General features: G+C 44.7%; 1 protein-coding gene across 1 annotated transcript in view; it reads left to right on the top strand.

Annotated features, from left to right (window-relative positions):
- Window positions 1–14,071, top strand: part of galns (galactosamine (N-acetyl)-6-sulfatase) — a 46,545-nt gene extending 32,474 nt beyond the window's left edge. Inside the window, exons 11-13 of the mRNA XM_078544735.1 lie at window positions 3,913–4,034; window positions 5,981–6,098; window positions 13,842–14,071. Coding sequence (XP_078400861.1) covers window positions 3,913–4,034; window positions 5,981–6,098; window positions 13,842–13,928 — 327 coding nt within the window. The 3' untranslated portion in view covers window positions 13,929–14,071. The remainder of the gene's footprint in view (window positions 1–3,912; window positions 4,035–5,980; window positions 6,099–13,841) is intronic.
- The last annotated feature ends 4,101 nt before the right edge of the window (window positions 14,072–18,172 follow it).

Here is an 18,172-nt window from a genome sequence, read left to right as displayed (position 1 = left end):
ATATGGATTTTGGTTTTGTTTTGCTGATCACTGCTTCCCTTTTTCTCTGCCATCATGTTATCCCTAATCCATACTGCAACTCCATCATCTTTTCTAAATTTGTTAAACCCTGTCATTTTAATTCCCAGTCCTGATTTTATTTTTAAAAAGCCATACCTCAGTAATCTATACTACACGATTGCCTCTAGGATGCCTGTTTTGTTACAGACACTATGGGCTGACCTAGATGGAGTCCACCAGAGCAGACTAGGTGGTAGGCAGGGTCACGCCTCCCATTCCCGTGTGGGAAAACTGACCCACATTAAGTTATTGGTGGGAATGGGCTGATGCAGGAAACCTGCCCACCAACTAATTTGAACGAGACCCTTAACAGTCATTATTCCCAAGTCCACCAGGATTTTATGGTGGATCAGGAATTCATCTTAATGTGCATGGGTTTCCCATGCTTCCTAAAGTCTGTCCCAACAAACCCTATTGGGTTTGCCAGCGGCCTCCCTGTTGCGGGTTGGGGGAGATTGGGTGGGATGTGAGAAGGGTGCCTGTCAGGAAGATATAATAATTTTCATAATGTTATTGGAATTTATTGTAGAGCAATAGTGGGGTCTCTGTGGGTCTGTGTGTATGACTTAATTGAATTAAAGGCAGCCGGTCTGAAGGCTTTGATGTAACAGAAGATAAGACAGGTTTGAAATGTTAAGTAAGTAAACATGGGGTAAGTTTTAGAATTTAAGAGGTAAAGGGAACATTTGCATTTTAAATAAACCAAACTAGCTTGAATTCAAAGAAGGGGTGAAATATTACACATAGCCAGGAGAAGTTAAGAATCAGTGTGTTTATTTTTCCCAAAGATTACTGGTAAAATTGGTGCTATGATAGATTTTATTATTAGAGAGGTAAAATCCACAGACGTAGTGAAACATGGGAATTTGCATTCAAAGAGAAAAATATGTATAAAGGAGAGAAGGCTGCGTGTACGGGTAGGTGTCCTAAGATCTAACAAGTGTGAAAAGCCTTCAGCATTAAAGCCTCAAGCTGCTGTCTACAGAAAACTGAAATTAAGGAAACTCACTTTGTATTCGACTGTTTCAGGGTATTGTGTGTTACTTTGCCTGGGTCTTTTAAAATCTGTGTGTCTCACTGTTGCCTTAACAAAAATGTAACTGGGAGTTAGATTAACTAGGTGATTTAGAAGTTATCATAGTAGTAATGTGTAGATCTATGTATATTTTTTCTATCAATAAAAGTTTAATTTAGTTTTGTAAGAAACCTATAAGACTTGGTGATCTTATTACTACTGAATTCAAGGCACGCATCTCGAAATTTATACAGATTGCAAAACAGTTGTGGCAGTTGTTTCAAGTTTCCCTTTGGGATTTGAGCAGTTCAGCATTTACCATCGGCTGTGCCATAACAGTGCCTCTTTCAAAGGCACTTAGTGCCTGATTGAGGGACCCGGTATTAGGAAGGCATTGCGCATTGAGAGCCAACCCCTGCCCTTGCATCAGACCTCCCCAACCCCTCGCCAGCAGTCGCCTCCCTGTAACCACCATCCTGCCATCACTCTCACCTGTGGCCTGGGTCCATCGTCGATCTTAGTGGGTATATTACTGGCAGCAGCCACTGCTCCCAGTGATGCTGATGGGCAATGAATAGCTGCCACCCTCTGATTGGCTGGCAGCTCTCAGGGGATGCAGGATTTCTGTCAACAGGGTCCTAAAACCTGAGGAAGGCCGGATACCAAAGGAATTTAATTTGGTCAGGCATCTCCCCCCGCCCCCCCCCAAATCCAGAGCGATGTTCTCCAACTGGTGGGTGGGACCTGTGTCAGGAAGACTAAATCCACGCCTGTGTGCATTGCTCCACAGAAATTTTAACAAGATTTCATCTCACTTTATGTTTAACCATCTTTTTAGATTCCTGTTCTATAAGTCTACGCGGTGGCGTTGTGGTTTTGTCACTGAACTGGTTCCAGAGACCCAGGGTAATGCTCTGGGGACCTGGGTTCAAATCCTACCACGGCAGATGGTGAAATTTGAATTCAATAAACATCTGGAATTTGAAAAGCCTAATGACTATGAAACAATTGCTGATTGTTGTCAAAACCCATCTGGTTCACTCATGTCCTTTAGGGAAGGAAATCTGCCACCCTTACCTGGTCTGGCCTACATTTGACTCCAGATCCATAGCAATGTGGTTGACTCTTAAAATGCCCTCTGAACAAGGGCAATTAGGGATGGGCAATGAAGCCTGGCCTAGCCAGCAATGCCCACATCCCATGAATGAATAAAAAAAGTCCTCCCTTACTGTTTACATTTAGGCTGCTTACATTTCTCGTGGATCCCTCCCCCACCCACCCCCCACTAGTTTAAAGCCACTGCCACTTGCCCATTTACCCTTTCCACAAGTGCAGGTGGAGTCCATCCAATCGATACAGCTCCTTCCAGTCCCAGAACTAGCGCCAGTGTCCCATGAAAAGGAACCCTTCTTTCCCACACCAACCCTATCGCCACACACATGCCTCAGAGTAAAAGGAAGACCTTTTAGAACAGAGATGAGGAGAAACTTCTTTAGCCAGAGAGTGGTGAATCTATGGAATTCATTGCCACAGAAGGCTGTGGAGGCCAGGTCATTGAGTGTATTTAAAACCGAGATCGATAGGTTCTTGATTGGTAAGGGGATCAAAGGTTACAGGGAGAAGGCAGGAGAATGGGGTTGAGAAACTTATCAGCCATGATTGAATGGCGGAGCAGACTCGATGGGCTGAATGGCCTAATTACTGCTCCTCTGTCTTATGTTAATTCTCCTGATCTATCTGCTCCTATGCCAATTTGCACATGGCTTGGGCAGTAATCCAGAGATTATCCTTGAGGCTTTACTTTTTAAATTTAGAGCCTAACTCTTGATATGCTTTTAGCGGGACCTCCTCCATAAGACCATAAGATGTAGGAACAGAAGTAGGCCATTCAGCCCATCGAGTCTGCTCTGCCATTCAATGAGATCATGGCTGATCTGATCCTCACTGTTCCTACCCATGTTGTTTCTTCCAGCATGGACCACGTAAACTGGATCTACCCCTCGCTTTCCAGATTCCTGTCCAACCACTGTGAGGTACCCCTTACCCTGGTACTGGAGTTGGCAAACACCCTTAGGAATTCTCATTCTTGACTGCAGAGGACGCTATCTATCCCCTAATCGTAGGGTGTCCTATTACTACCACACTTCTATTCTTCTCTCCCCCACACCTGACTGCCTTCTGAGCCACAGTGCCTTGGTCTGCACTGTGGCTGTCCTCCCTGCAGTCTTTCTCCGTATGTGTGTATGTACGTGTGCGTGTGTGTGTGTGGTGTTTGCGTGTGTAGGGTAGCTTTTAGTTGGGTAAGAGTATTAAGGGATACAAAGCAAAATTGGGTAAATAGAGTTGAGGTACCAATTGGCCATGAACTAGGGGGAGATGGCGTAGTGGTCATGTCGCTGGACTAGTAATCCAGAGATCTAGGCTAATACTCTGGGGGCATTATCCCATTGTGGCAGGTGGTGGAATTTAAATTCAATTAATAAAGAAATTTGGAGTTGTTAGCTCCATGAAACTATCATCAATGTTGTAAAAACCCATCTAGTTCACTAATGTCCTTTAGGAAAGGTGCCGACCTTTCCTGTTCTGGCCTACGTATAACTCCAGATCCACAGCAATGTGGGTGGCTCTTAACTGCTCTCTAAAATGGCCCTACCAAGTCACTCAGTTCAAGGGCAATTCGGGATGGGCAACAAATGCTGGCCCTGACTCTCACATGTGCTGACCAAAGATTCTCTGATCCCTAATGTTCTCACTGCCCATATATTTTCAGAAACTAGTGACTAAAAGGCTCTGATAGAATCTTTCCCAAAACTCAAATGCATTTCATTTAATTTCAGGGAATTAACTTCTGCCCAGGACAGAACATAACGGGTGTCACAACACATGATCAACAGGACTACACCATCCAGCCTCTGCTCTTCCACCTTGGGAGGGATCCTGGAGAGAGATATCCCATCAGGTGAGTGGGAGGGAGGGAGAGAGGTTCAGGTTTCAGCTACACCTCAGCCTAGTGACCAGAGAAAGCAGAAAAAGGAGGTTTTTTTAAATGTAACGTGACTATGCCGTATGAGCAGCTCTGTAACTCACTCCTGGGTGTATGTTATTTTATATATAAATCCCCCGAACCGCTCGATTAGATTCCAGCCTGTAACTCACTTCACAGAATCACAGAATCTTAACAGCACTCAACAGCCCATCATGTCTGCACCGGCTCTCCAAATGAGCATTATGACCTAGTGCCATTGCCCTGCCTTTTCCCTGTACCCTTGCACCTTCCAGATATGTTATTCTATATATAATTCCACATCCCGACCAAACCCATGAATAATATTCCAGTCTGTAACTCAGTCCCGGGTATCTGTTATTCTATATATAAACCACCCCGAATCCCTCAATTAGATTCCAGTCTGTAACTCATTCCCGGGTATCTGTTATTCTATATATAAACCACCCGAACCCCTCGATTAGATTCCAGTCTGCAACTCATTCCCGGGTACCTGTTATTCTATATATAAACCCCCCGCGAACCCCTCGATTAGATTCCAGTCTGTAACTCACCCCTGGGTATCTGTTGTTCTATATATAAACCACCCCCCCGAACCCCTCAATTAGATTCCAGTCTGTAACTCACTCCCGGGTATCTGTTATTCTATATACAAACCACCCTGAACCCCTCGATTAGATTCCAGTCTGTAACTCACCCCCGGGTATCTGTTATTCTATATATAAACCACTCCGAACCCCTCGATTAGATTCCAGTCTCTAACTCACTTCCGGGTATCTGTTATTCTATATATAAACCCACCCCACCCTAAGCCCCTCGATTAGATTCCAGTCTGTAACTCACTCCCGGGTATCTGTTATTCTATATATAAACCACCCCGAACCCCTCGATTAGATTCCAGTCTGTAACTCACTCCCGGGTATCTGTTATTCTATATATAAACCACCCGAACCCCTCAATTAGATTCCAGTCTGTAACTCACCCCCGAGTATCTGTTATTCTATATATAAACCACTCCGAACCGCTCGATTAGATTCCAGTCTGTAACTCACCCCCAGGTATCTGTTATTCTATATATAAACCACCCGAACCCCTCGATCAGATTCCAATCTGTAACTCACCCCCGGGTATCTGTTATTCTATATATAAACCACCCGAACCCCTCGATTAGATTCCAGTCTGTAACTCACCCCCGGGTATCTGTTATTCTATATATAAACCACTCCGAACCCCTCGATTAGATTCCAGTCTCTAACTCACTCCCGGGTATCTGTTATTCTATATATAAACCACCCCGAACCCCTCGATTAGATTCCAGTCTGTATCTCACTCCTGGGTATCTGTTATTCTATATATAAACCCCCGAACCCCTCGATTAGATTCCAGTCTGTAACTCACTCCCGGGTATCTGTTATTCTATATATAAACCACCCCGAACCCCTCGATTAGATTCCAGTCTGTAACTCACCCCCGGGTATCTGTTATTCTATATATAAACCACCCGAACCCCTCGATCAGATTCCAATCTGTAACTCACCCCCGGGTATCTGTTATTCTATATATAAACCACCCCGAACCCCTCGATTAGATTTCTTTACTTCCCTTTCACAAACTATTGTGGATTCTGCTTCTGACCTGTTTCTGGTTGGACATCCCATGTCCCAAAAGCCCTCCATGTAAAAAGAGAAGTTATCCAAGGTTAGCAGACCAGCTTTTATTTACTGGAATTATTCAACATGGTTTGTTTAATGAGCATTGTGAGCTGTGTTCAGCAATGAGACCTCGTCTTGATGTCTGAAGATGAGTTTTATCAGACCACACAATGTTTCGTGTTACACAGTTAATGATCTGAGATTACAGTCAGGGTCCGGCTTCCTCTGACTATAATTCTCATCTTGCAGGTTTTCCCACCAGGAGTATGAGACGATGATGAGAAAGATCACAAACATTGTGCAAAACCACAAAACCTCCCTGGTGCCAGGAGAGCCACAACTCAATGTCTGTGACCGGGCTATCATGGTGAGTGGTTAGAATCATTGCTTATAACAAATGTTCAGCACAAAAGAAGAGAGAATATTGATCATCAACCCCAGCATGTTTATAAAAGTTATTAAATACCCATGGTGGTGCTGAAAACAGAACTCTACCTGCAGCATCACTGCCACCTGCTGGTCACAAATTCTATTGTGTGTGCTTCACCTGGAAAGGAACAACAAATCAATAAACATCTCATATTCCCCAATCCCCCCTCTCTCCCCTCAACCAATACACGTTGGCTCTCCCCCAGCCCTCTCTCACAACCTTCCTCAGCCGAACCGTCTGTACCAATGTCCCCCTCCTCATAAACCCCCATCCCATCTACTCACCTCCCTATATGTTCCTATATCATTAATCCATGAGTCACCCTTGCTCAGAGGACAGCTTGCTCTGAGTTAGAAGACTGTGGGTTCAAGTACCACTTCAGCACAAAAATCTAGGCCGACAAGGAAACACTGCACTGTTGGAGAGGCAGTATTAAGGGAGTGCTGCACTGTCAGAGGGTCAGTACTGACAGGCACTGCACAGTCAGAGGGGCAGTACTGCAGGAGTGCTGCACTGTCAGAGGCACTGTTTCAGATGAGATGTTGAAGTGGGGTCTCGTCTGCCCTCTCAGGTTGTTGTAAAAGATCCCAGAGCACTATTTTGAAGAAGAGCTGGGAGGTTTCCTCCTGTCTTCTGACCAATATTTATCTCTCAACTGATATCATTAAAGTAGATTATTTGGTCATTATCACTTTGCTGTTTGTGGGATCTTGCTGTGCTGAATTTGCTGCTCTCTTTCCGACATCGAGTCATAACAGCACAGAGGGAGGTTATTCAGTCCATTGAGTCAACGCCAGCTCTCTGTGGAGCTATCCGTTCAGTCCCATTCTCACACTTTATTTCTGTAGCCCTACAAGTTTATTTCCCTCCAGCCCATCCAATTTCCTTTTGAAATCAATGATTGTTTCTGCTTTTACCACCATCGGAAGCTCTGAATTTCTCACTGTGTAAAAAAAAAAGTTCTTCCTCACATCCCCCTGTATCTCTTGACCAGGACCTGAAATCTGTAACCTCATAGTCCTTGTACCATCAGCCAATGGGAACAGATTTTCTTTCTCTACCTTCTCTAAACCTGTCATCATCTTGTCCACCTCCAAAAAATCTCCCCTCAATCTCCTTTGCTCCAAGGAGAACAACCCCAGCTTCTCCAACCTGACCTTGTAGTTAAAATCCCTCATCCCTGGAACCATTCTGGTAAATCTCCTCTGACCCCTCTCAACGACCCTCACATCCTTCCTAAAGTGTGGTGAACAGAACTGGACACAATACTCTAGTTGGGGCCTAACCAGAGTTTTACAAAGTCTCAGCATAACTTCCCTGTTTTTGTACTCAATGCCTCTACTTATGAACTCAAGAGTCAATATGCTTTGCTAACCACTATAATAAATATGACACCTCTCCATATGTTGGGGTGCTGGTGGTGTAGTGGTAATGTCACAAGACTAGTAATCCTCTGGGGATATGGGTTCAAATCTCACCATGGCAGCTGGTGGAATTTAAATTTAATTAATTTTTTAAAAATCTGAACATTAGTCTGAGTAACAGTAAACATGAAACGATCATTAATTGTTATAAAAACCCATTGGTTCACTGGTACCCTTTCGGGATGGAAATCTGCCATCGTTACCTGGTCTGGCCTACATGTGAGCCTAGGGCAATGTGGTTGATTCTTAACTGCTCTCAAGGGAATTAGGGATGGACAACAAATGCTGGCCTTGTGCATATAAAAAAAATGTCCTGCCACCTTAAAAGGTTTATATACATGAATCCTCTGTCCCTGTACATGCTTGAGAACCATTAAATCTATATTGCCTCTCCTTATCCCTTCTGCCAAAATCTATTACCTCATACCTCTGCATTAAATTCCAAATGCCACTTGTCTACCCATTCGACCAGCCTATGTATGTCCTGTTGCAGGCAATTGGTACTATGCTCACTGTTTGCCACTCCTCCAAGGTACCATTAGCTAATTTTGAAATTTTACTCTGTATTCCAATACCCAAGCATTTACATATTTACCACAACTCACTGTTTTCTGTCCTTAGGCCAATATTTTATCCATATTGACACTGACATGCCTATTCCATGAGCTTCAACTTTGTTTTATGGCATTTTGTAACACTTTCTTAAAATCCATATTAACTATATAGGCATTCCCTTCATCAACCTTCTCTGTTAACTCACCAAAAATCCAATTAGACTGGTCAAACACAATCTACCTTTCACAAACCTGTGTTGTCTATCCTTACTTAATTCAAAGCACTCTAAGTGCCTATTAATTTTTTTCCTTGATTATTATTTGTAAAACCTTACCCACCACTGATGTTAAATTGATTGACTTGTAGTTGCAAGGACTGATCTTACACCCTTTCTCGAACAAAGATGTCACATTTGCCACTTTTCCAATTCTTTGGCATCTCTCCTGTATCTAGGGAAGCTTGGAAGATTATGACAAGCCCTTCCACTATTTCTACCCCACTTCCTTTAGCAATCTGGGTGCAAGCCATCTGGACCAGGCAACTTATCCACTCTAGGCAGAGCCAGTCTTTCCAGAACATCCTGCCTACCAATTTTCACCCCATCCATTACCTCTACCATCTCTGCTTCTACCAATAGTAAACACTAATACAAAGTACTCATTAAATATTCTAGCCTTCCCTGCGTCTCGAAACATATAACACCCTCTTTGTCTCCCATAAGCCCCACCTTGTCTCTTAATATCCACTTACTGTTCACATATCATAAGATCATCTTTGGGTTCCCTTTTATGTTAGCTGCCATTCTATTCACATATTTTCTTTTTGTCACTCTGATTTTCCTCTTCACTTCCCCTCCCAAATTATTGTATTTGACCTGGTTCTTGTTTGAATAATTCACCTGATAGGTGTCACAAAGCCTTTTTTATTATTTCATCACATTCTCTACCTCCCTCATCCCCTAAGGGGTCCTGGCTTTGGTTCCCCTGTCTTTCTCCCTTGTTAGAGTGTACCTAGCCTGTAACTGAAACATCTTCTCCTTAAAAGTCATTGTTCTATTATAGTTTTTCCTGTCAGTCTTTGGTTCCATTTTAACCTGGCTAGATCCCCTCTCACACCATTGAGGTTAGCCCTCTTCCAAATTAGAAGTTCTACTTTAGATTGTTTGTTGCTCTTCTATATTACTAATCTAAACCTTATGATTACATCAGTGACTCCATTTCAGAAGTCCTTCATTGGCTGTGAAGTGTTTTGGAAATGCAAATTCATTCTTTTTCTGTTTTACCCATCCATTGGTCTACCATATCCCACAATTTATTTTCTCTCTTGAAACACTAATATGACCTGACCCCCATCTACTTCAGAGTTCTTCCCTGGGAACATACTCCACCTGATTACTCTTTGGATGAAAAGTTTCCTGAAGTTCCATCTTAGTCCTGATTCGCTCATTTTTAACCTGTGCCCCCTGAAATTTGAATCATCGCCACAGGGAACAAATAGTGTCTCAGCAGCAACCTAATCGTAACAAACACAAAATGCCAGTGAGCATTAAGCAATAATTTCCCAAAGGAGACTTGATAACAGCCTCTTGTCACCACCCCAAAAAACTGCTTTGAACTAAGAACTCAGTGTATTGCTATACTTGAGCTATTGGAGTCAGCTGGCACAAACATACGAAATTGGAGCAGGACTAGGCCATTTGGCCGCTCGAGCCTGCTCCGCCATTCAATAAGATCATGGTTGATCTGTTTGTGTTTTGAATTCCACATTCCCATCTACCCCTGATAACCTTAGTTTCTTGTTAGGCAAGGGAATCAATCTACCTTTGCCTTAAAAATATTCAGTGACACCGCCTCCACCACCTTCTGAGGCAGAGAGTTCCAAAGTCGCACAACCCTCAGAGAGAAAAAAAATCTCCCTATGTTAGGGAATAGAAACAGTTTAAGTAAGTTATATTTGTATTTGTAGGTGTTGGGAATGAGTTTTAGCTTTAAGTTTGATTTGTATTTATTTATTTAAGAAAGGTCAAATGGAGTTTTAGTTTCACTTTAAAAAGGTGCTTGCATTTCTAATGAGAATTTACGACTTAAGTTAAGCAAACACAAGGGTAGGAGAATTGGGCTGTTGCCTAGCAACAGGGGTCCAGAGAGGCAGGCCCCTCCCACAGACACACACAGAAAAGCTAGAAACAGCAGTTTGATTTGGAAAGTGTTGGAGTTCAGTGGGTTTGAAGACAGCTGTGAAGCAGAAGTAGCCTAGAAGGGACAGATAGCAGTCCCAAGCTCAGGTAAACCCCAAAAACCCAGGGGAGCGGAAGAGGGGAAAGTCCAAAGGAGACCAAGTCAAAAGGAAGGACAGGAACCTGGAAAAGGTCCTGTTAATGAAGTTAAGAGTGAGGGGCAGAGAGAAAGGCTACAAGCTTCAGATTTAAAAGAGACAAAAGCTGCAGAAAATACATTTAAAGCAAGAACAGCTTGCAAGAGGCAAGAAGGCCCAAAGAGACAAGTGAAGGTCTGTAACTCTTTGCTATGGGCATATGAAACAGTGGTGTATTGTTGCTGGCTGAGTTGGTGAGAAAGAGTGTGTGGAAGACAGCTTGAATGCATGTCGTGACCCAGGAAAGAGGAACATCAGAGAAGGAGAGTTCAAAACCCTGGAGGTGAACCCTTGCAGGAGGCATCTGAGAGAAAGTGTCAGTTTGGGAGAAGACTCCAAGGTCAGGTCTCGGAGAGTGGAGATTCGAAACCCTCGTTTGAAAGACTGAGTTCAGTGAGACTGGTTGACGCACGGTGTGACAAACATCTGGGGGAGTTGAGGGGAGATCCATAGCATCTGGTTGAGGTGGCATCTGTCACTTGGTTTCAGTGTGGTGTGTCTGACCATAGGGTGCCTATTGATACATGGACTGTGTACTTACTGTGGACATTAGAGTACAAGGTAGCTTTTGTAACTTGTGTTATCCTTACAAATCTGTATATATCTGTAAAGGTATAATTGTGGTGAAGAAGTATTGTAATATAGTCCATCTTTTCTTGTTGAATAAATGTTTTATTCTTTTGTTAAAAGTTCATCAGCTGACTCCTGTGACTCTGCTCAGTAGCTACTCTCCAAGTATCGAAACAAACAAATAGAAGTTAGGATCTATCAAGCTGGGATCCACTCTGGGATCAGGCTTGTCCAGGGGTAACCTTAGCTGGGATCATAACATCATCTCTGTCCTAGAAGGGCAACCCCCTAATTTAAAACAGTGCCCCCTAGTTCTGGATTCACCCACCAGAGGAAACATCCTTTCCATATCCACCTTGTCAGTACTGTTCAGGATCTTGTATACTTCAATCAAGTCTCCCCTCATTCTTCTAAACTCCAGTGGAAACAAGCCCAGTCTGTCTAACTTTCCTCATAAGACAACCCGCTCATTCCAGGTATTAATTTAGTAAACCTCTTCTGAACTGCCTACAACGCATTGACATCCTTCCTTAAATAAGGAGATCAAAACTGCACACAGTAATCGAGATGTGGTCTCACCAATGCCCTGTATAACTAAAGCATAACATCCTTACTTTTATGTTCAATCCCTCTCATAATAAGGATAGCATTCCATTAACCTTCTTAATTACTTGCTGTACCTGCATACTGACTTTTTGTGACTCATGCACTAGAACACCGAGATCCCTCTGCACCTCAGAATTCTGCAGCCGTTCTCCGTTTAAGTAATACTCTGCTTTTTTGTTCTTCCTGCTAAAGTGAACAATTTCACATTTTGCTACATTATAGTTGATCTGCCAGATTTTTGCCCACTCACTCAACTTATCTATATCCATTTGCAATCTCCTTATGTCCTCCTTACAACATACTTTATCTATCTTTGTGTTATCTGCAAATTTAGCTCCCATGTCTTCACTCCCCTTAGCTAAGTCATTGATATAAATTGTAAAAAGTTGAGGCCCCAGCACAGACCCCTGTGGAACACCACTCGTCATATCCGGCCAATCAGACAAAGACCCATTTATGCATACTCCCCCTGAGCCGGGAGTGCGCTCTTCCACACAAGTGCGCGAAAGAGTGCACAGAACTCCCTGAGGCAAAGTGCCGCCTCAGGGAAATCGGTGGAAGTTGTAAAAAGTTTTGGAAGTGTAGAAAAAAATCTCTGACATGCCCCCTCCCCTGACACTGTCACATGAGCTGGGACATGTCAAATTCTTTTATTTCAACCTTTTATAAACATTTTAAATCCCTCATGAAACCTCATCCCGCCCATGGATGAGGTTTCATGTTTTTTCTGAAGGCCGCCTGGGCTCTTCGCCTGCCCGGCCAACCTTAAGGTTGGACGGGTAGGTTCATTAATTGGCTTAATTACTTTTTTAAAGGCCTTAAGTGGCCATTAACAGTTCGGCGGGCGCACAGCCGACTTGGCTGCGCCCCTGGTGAACTGAAAATCTAAATGACACGGGGTGATGTCGGGATGCACGCCCGACGTCACCCCGCATCATTTTACGCATCGGCGAGCGAGGCCCTGCCCCCTGCTCGCCGACCGGAAGATACAGCCCAAGGGAATTTAAGAAAATGAACACCAACTCATCTAGTACCTCATTAGCCACCTCTTTTAAGACCCTAGGATGACGTCCATCTGGACCTAGAGACTTGTCAACCTGCAGCTCCAGTACTGCTTCCCTAGTGATTGTAATTTCACCAAGTTCCCCTCTCCCTTACAGCTATTACTGGAATGTTTTTGTAACCTCTATAGTGAAGACAGAAGCAAAATATTTGTTCATTTCATCCACCATTTCCTTATTGTCTACTATTAACTCTCCACTGTCACTCTCTCATGGACCAACGCTCACTTGACTTACTCTTTTTCTTTTTTAAATACCTTTAGAAACTCTTGCTATCCATTTTTACATTTCTAGCTAGCTTCCTCCCATACTCTAATTTCTTACCCCGATATACATTTTAGTCATTCTCTGCCATTCTTTATATTCTGATCAATCATCTGTCCTTCCACTCCTCTTTGCGCAGTTATGTGCTTTTTCCTTAAGTTTGATGCTTCCCTTAACTTCTTTAGTTAACTACAGATGGTGGGTCCTCACATTAGAATTTTTCTTTACAGTAGGAATATACTTATTCTGAGTATTCTGAAATATCCTCTTAAATGTCTGCCACTGTTCCTCAATTGATCTATCTCCTTGCACAATATCCCAGGTAACTTCAGCTAGCTTAGCTTTCATGCCCACACAGTTGCCCTATATCTAAGTTTCAAATACTAATCTTAGACCCACTCTTCTCCCTTTTAAACTGGATGTAAAATTCAATTATATTGTGGTGTCACTGCTACCCAAGGGTGCCTTCACTCTGAGGTCATTAATTAATCCTAATTAATTACAAAATACCAAATCCAATATAACCTGTTCTCTGGTTGGTTCCAGTACACGCTGCTCTAAAAAAAACTATCTCAAAAGTATTCAGTGAACTCCCAATGGAACACAACATAACTGTCAATGAGTGAGGAAGGGAGTAAGTGGGCAGCGTGAGTGCTCAGATGCCAATTTGAACAGCTGCTTTACACACAAAGGTGGCAATGAATGGACTGTGTCAGGGGAAGATAACTAAGGGGAGGATGACTAAGGGCAGGGTGTGTAAGGGGAGAGTGAGTAAATAGCGATGTTCGGTAAGTCATTAATCAACCTCTTTCATTTTCTCTCATCAGAATTGGAAACCTCCGGGTTGTGAAAAGCTCGGCAAATGTCTGAAAACTCCCAGATCTAACCCATGGAAATGTAACTGGCCGCATTAACATCGCTGACAGGGATCAAATTTATACTGTTCACACTGGACTCTAGAGAGTCAGAGTCAACATCCCCAGGAGAAACATACCCAAGTGAGAATCAGCACCTTCAGGAACTGTCCCCCAGAGAGAGTCAGCACCTTCAGAAACTGCACACCCAGTGAGACTCAGCACCTTCAGGAACTGCCTCCCAGCGAGAGTCAGCACCTTCAGGAACTGTCCCCCAGTGAGAGTCAGCACCTTCAGGAACTGTCCCCCAGTGAGAGTCGGCACCTTCAGGAACTGTCCCCCAGTGAGAGTCAACACCTTCAGGAACTGTCCCACAGTGAGAGTCAGTACCTTCAGGAACTGTCCCCCAGTGAGAGTCAGCACCTTCAGGAACTGTCCCCCAGTGAGAGTCAGTACCTTCAGGAACTGTCCCCCAGAGAGAGTCAGCACCTTCAGGAACTGTCCCCCAGTGAGAGTCAGCACCTTCAGGAACTGTCCCACAGTGAGAGTCGGCACCTTCAGCAACTGTCCCCCAGTGAGTCAGCACCTTCAGGAACTGTCCCCCCCCGCCAGTGAGAGTCAGCACCTTCAGCAACTGTCCCCCAGTGAGAGTCGGCACCTTCAGGAACTGTCCCCCACTGAGAGTCAGCACCTTCAGCAACTGTCCCCCAGAGAGAGTCAGCACCTTCAGGAACTGTCCCCCAGTGAGATCAGCACCTTCAGGAACTGTCCCCCAGTGAGATCAGCACCTTCAGGAACTGTCCCCCAGTGAGAGTCAGCACCTTCAGGAACTGTCCCCCAGTGAGAGTCAGCACCTTCAGGAACTGACCCCCAGTGAGAGTCAGCACCTTCAGGAACTGTCCCCCAGTGAGAGTCAGCACCTTCAGGAACTGTCCCCCAGTGAGAGTCAGCACCTTCAGGAACTGTCCCCCAGTGAGAGTCAACACCTTCAGGAACTGTCCCCCAGTGAGAGTCAGCACCTTCAGGAACTGTCCCCCAGTGAGAGTCAGCACCTTCAGGAACTGTCCCCCAGTGAGAGTCAACACCTTCAGGAACTGTCCCCCAGTGAGAGTCAGCACCTTCAGGAACTGTCCCCCCCACCAGTGAGAGTTGGCACCTTCAGGAACTGACCCCCAGTTAGATCAGCACCTTCAGGAACTGTCTCCCAGTGAGAGTCAGCACCTTCAGGAACTGTCTCCCAGTGAGAGTCGGCAACTTCAGGAACTGTCCCCCCCAGTAAGACTCAGCACCTTCAGGAACTGCCTCCCAGCGAGAGTCAGCACCTTCAGGAACTGTCCCACAGTGAGAGTCAGCACCTTCAGGAACTGTCCCCCAGTGAGAGTCAGCACCTTCAGGAACTGTCCCCCAGTGAGAGTCGGCACCTTCAGGAACTGTCCCCCAGTGAGAGTCAGCACCTTCAGGAACTGTCCCACAGTGAGAGTCAGTACCTTCAGGAACTGTCCCCCAGTGAGAGTCAGCACCTTCAGGAACTGCCCCCCAGTGAGAGTCAGCACCTTCAGGAACTGTCCCCCAGTGAGAGTCAGCACCTTCAGGAACTGTCCCACAGTGAGAGTCGGCACCTTCAGCAACTGTCCCCCAGTGAGAGTCAGCACCTTCAGGAACTGTCCCCCCCCGCCAGTGAGAGTCAGCACCTTCAGGAACTGTCTCCCAGTGAGAGTCAGCACCTTCAGGAACTGTCTCCCAGTGAGAGTCAGCACCTTCAGGAACTGTCTCCCAGTGAGAGTCGGCACCTTCAGCAACTGTCCCCCAGTGAGAGTCAGCACCTTCAGGAACTGTCCCCCAGTGAGAGTCAGCACCTTCAGGAACTGTCCCCCAGTGAGAGTCAGCACCTTCAGCAACTGTCCCCCAGTGAGAGTCAGCACCTTCAGGAACTGTCCCCCAGTGAGAGTCAGCACCTTCAGGAACTGTCCCCCAGTGAGAGTCAACACCTTCAGGCACTGTCCCCCAGTGAGAGTCAGCACCTTCAGGAACTGTCCCCCAGTGAGAATCAGCACCTTCAGGAACTGTCCCCCAGTGAGAGTCAGCACCTTCAGGAACTGTCCCCCAGTGAGAGTCAGCACCTTCAGGAACTGTCCCCCAGTGAGAGTCAGCACCTTCAGGAACTGTCCCCCCGCAGTGAGAGTCAACACCTTCAGGAACTGTCCCCCAGTGAGAGTCAGTACCTATGGGGACTTCGGACTGATTTGCCGTACTTCCATTGAATCTAAAATAGTGGAATTGATCATCAGGAAGAACTTCAAGCATTATCTGGACAATAATAACTTAGTTAACAACAGTCATAATGAATTCTGAAAGGGAAAATATCTGAGAAGGCCAAATTCGAAGTGTTGCACCTTGTCCAAACAGTTGCCACCTTGCATTTTATGAATTGAGCTGAACTAGACCTGGCAGTCTTTGGCCCACTAGTAAACATGTCTAACCAATACAGAGCAGCAGTGCTAACCAGGAGACTAAGAGGGTGGACATTACAGCAGAAAGAGAGATGAAGACAATTAAGATAGAAAGGGGAGGATATCTGATAGAAAGGGAATAGTGCCAGAGAATTTGCTAATAAGTGATGTGATTTCTATATTTGAAAAGGAAGATGGAACAAGTCCAAAAAAACTATCGACCAGTTCGCTTAACATCAATGGCAATTGGAGGTGGGCAGCAAATGCTGGCCTAACCAGTGACATTTCCTCATCGATGTAATAAAGAAATATCTAGAAACTGAAAACATGAGAGAAGTCAGCACAGATTTCAAAAGTGACGGTTATGCTTGACCAACCTTGCTGATCTTTTGAAGAAGTAACAAAGAGTAGACAAGGGTAATGAAGTAGATATAATGTACTTGGATTCAAGGGCCTTTGACAATGTACTACATAATAGATGCCTGGCTCCAGGTCAGAGCATGTGGAGTGGGGTTAAAAAGCAGAATGGATATCAAGCTGGCTGATAAGAAGGAGAAAGGAGTAGAAGGATATCTTGTTGAGGGTTAAATGAATTAGAGGTGAGAAGAGACTTGTATGGAACTTGAATATCATCATGGCCCTGTTAAAGCAAATGACTTGTTTCTATGCTATAAAAGGTGTGTAACAAAGCTAATAGAAAATTAAACCTTAAAGCCAAAACAGGAGGCTATAAGTCAGAGGAAGTCATAATCAAAATGTGTAGGGATCTAAGATAAAAGCAAAATATTGCGGTTGCTAATGTTGTGGTGTCTTTGATGAATGGACCACAGGAGACTCAGGTACAGGTTACGATCGTTTATTCGAGCAATTTGCAAGGAGGGCACCATCTCAATGCAGCTTGAGACAGTACTCTGCTAAACTACAAGTGTTCATCATATTTATACATTATTGGTCACGTACAAGAACAGTTTCCAGATTTCGATCTCGTCAACATATAGGTTTACATTAAACAGACAAGTCTCTGGTACGAAGGTACATGCATCATCTGACCCCACCTACACCCAGGCAGAGACCTGCCTTCCTATCTAAGCTGGGGCCATCTGTCCTTCCCCTATCTGTTGAAGAGCACACTTCATCTATGTTATTGCCATCCTCTGACTCCAGTCTAACTCCCAAACCTCCCAATCTATCATATTTACATTCTTCTTTGTCCAATATGGCCTTGCTGATGCTCGCAAGCCCTGAGAATGTGCAATGTTCAGCATTCTCTCTGTCCCAGCCTGAACTACTTAGCAATTGTGGTTTTGCATGCTGGGATATTCGAAGTCAAATCCCTTGACCATTACTGTATTCCTTTATTTCCCCCTAACAGTCCCCCGTTCTGGCCCTTGGCTTAGCCCAAGGTAAACAACTACAATGGTGTCCGCTCCCCCCACCCGCCTTTACGCACCGCCACCCATTGATGCTGGCCAGTCATCCAGCTTTGGCACTTAAAGGGTACGGGTACTGGTCAAACCATCTGTATCATCTGGTCCTTTAATCCAAACCTCTGGCTTACCAGATTCCTACTCCATCTACTAAAACTACCCCAGCGCCACCTTTTTTGTGAGTTCCAGGTGCGATGAATCAAGTATGTTAGATACATAATCAATATCAGCTGGAGTATAACTGGGGCATGGGAGATAATCTGAATCCAGGGGTGTATCTGTACGTTCGAGCTCCAGTTCCACAGGTCCTCCCACCAGGTGGAAGAATCTATTTGTTCACTATCCGTCTATAAGGCTCTAACCTGTTGCTGCGGTGTATAGTAAGTTGTGTATATCTGCTGAGCCTGTCTCCGAATCGCGGTGAGAT

Source organism: Cetorhinus maximus, chromosome 6 (assembly GCF_964194155.1).
Source record: "Cetorhinus maximus chromosome 6, sCetMax3.hap1.1, whole genome shotgun sequence".
Classification (NCBI taxonomy): Eukaryota; Metazoa; Chordata; class Chondrichthyes; order Lamniformes; family Cetorhinidae; genus Cetorhinus; species Cetorhinus maximus.
This window is presented reverse-complemented; position numbering and strand designations above follow the sequence as displayed.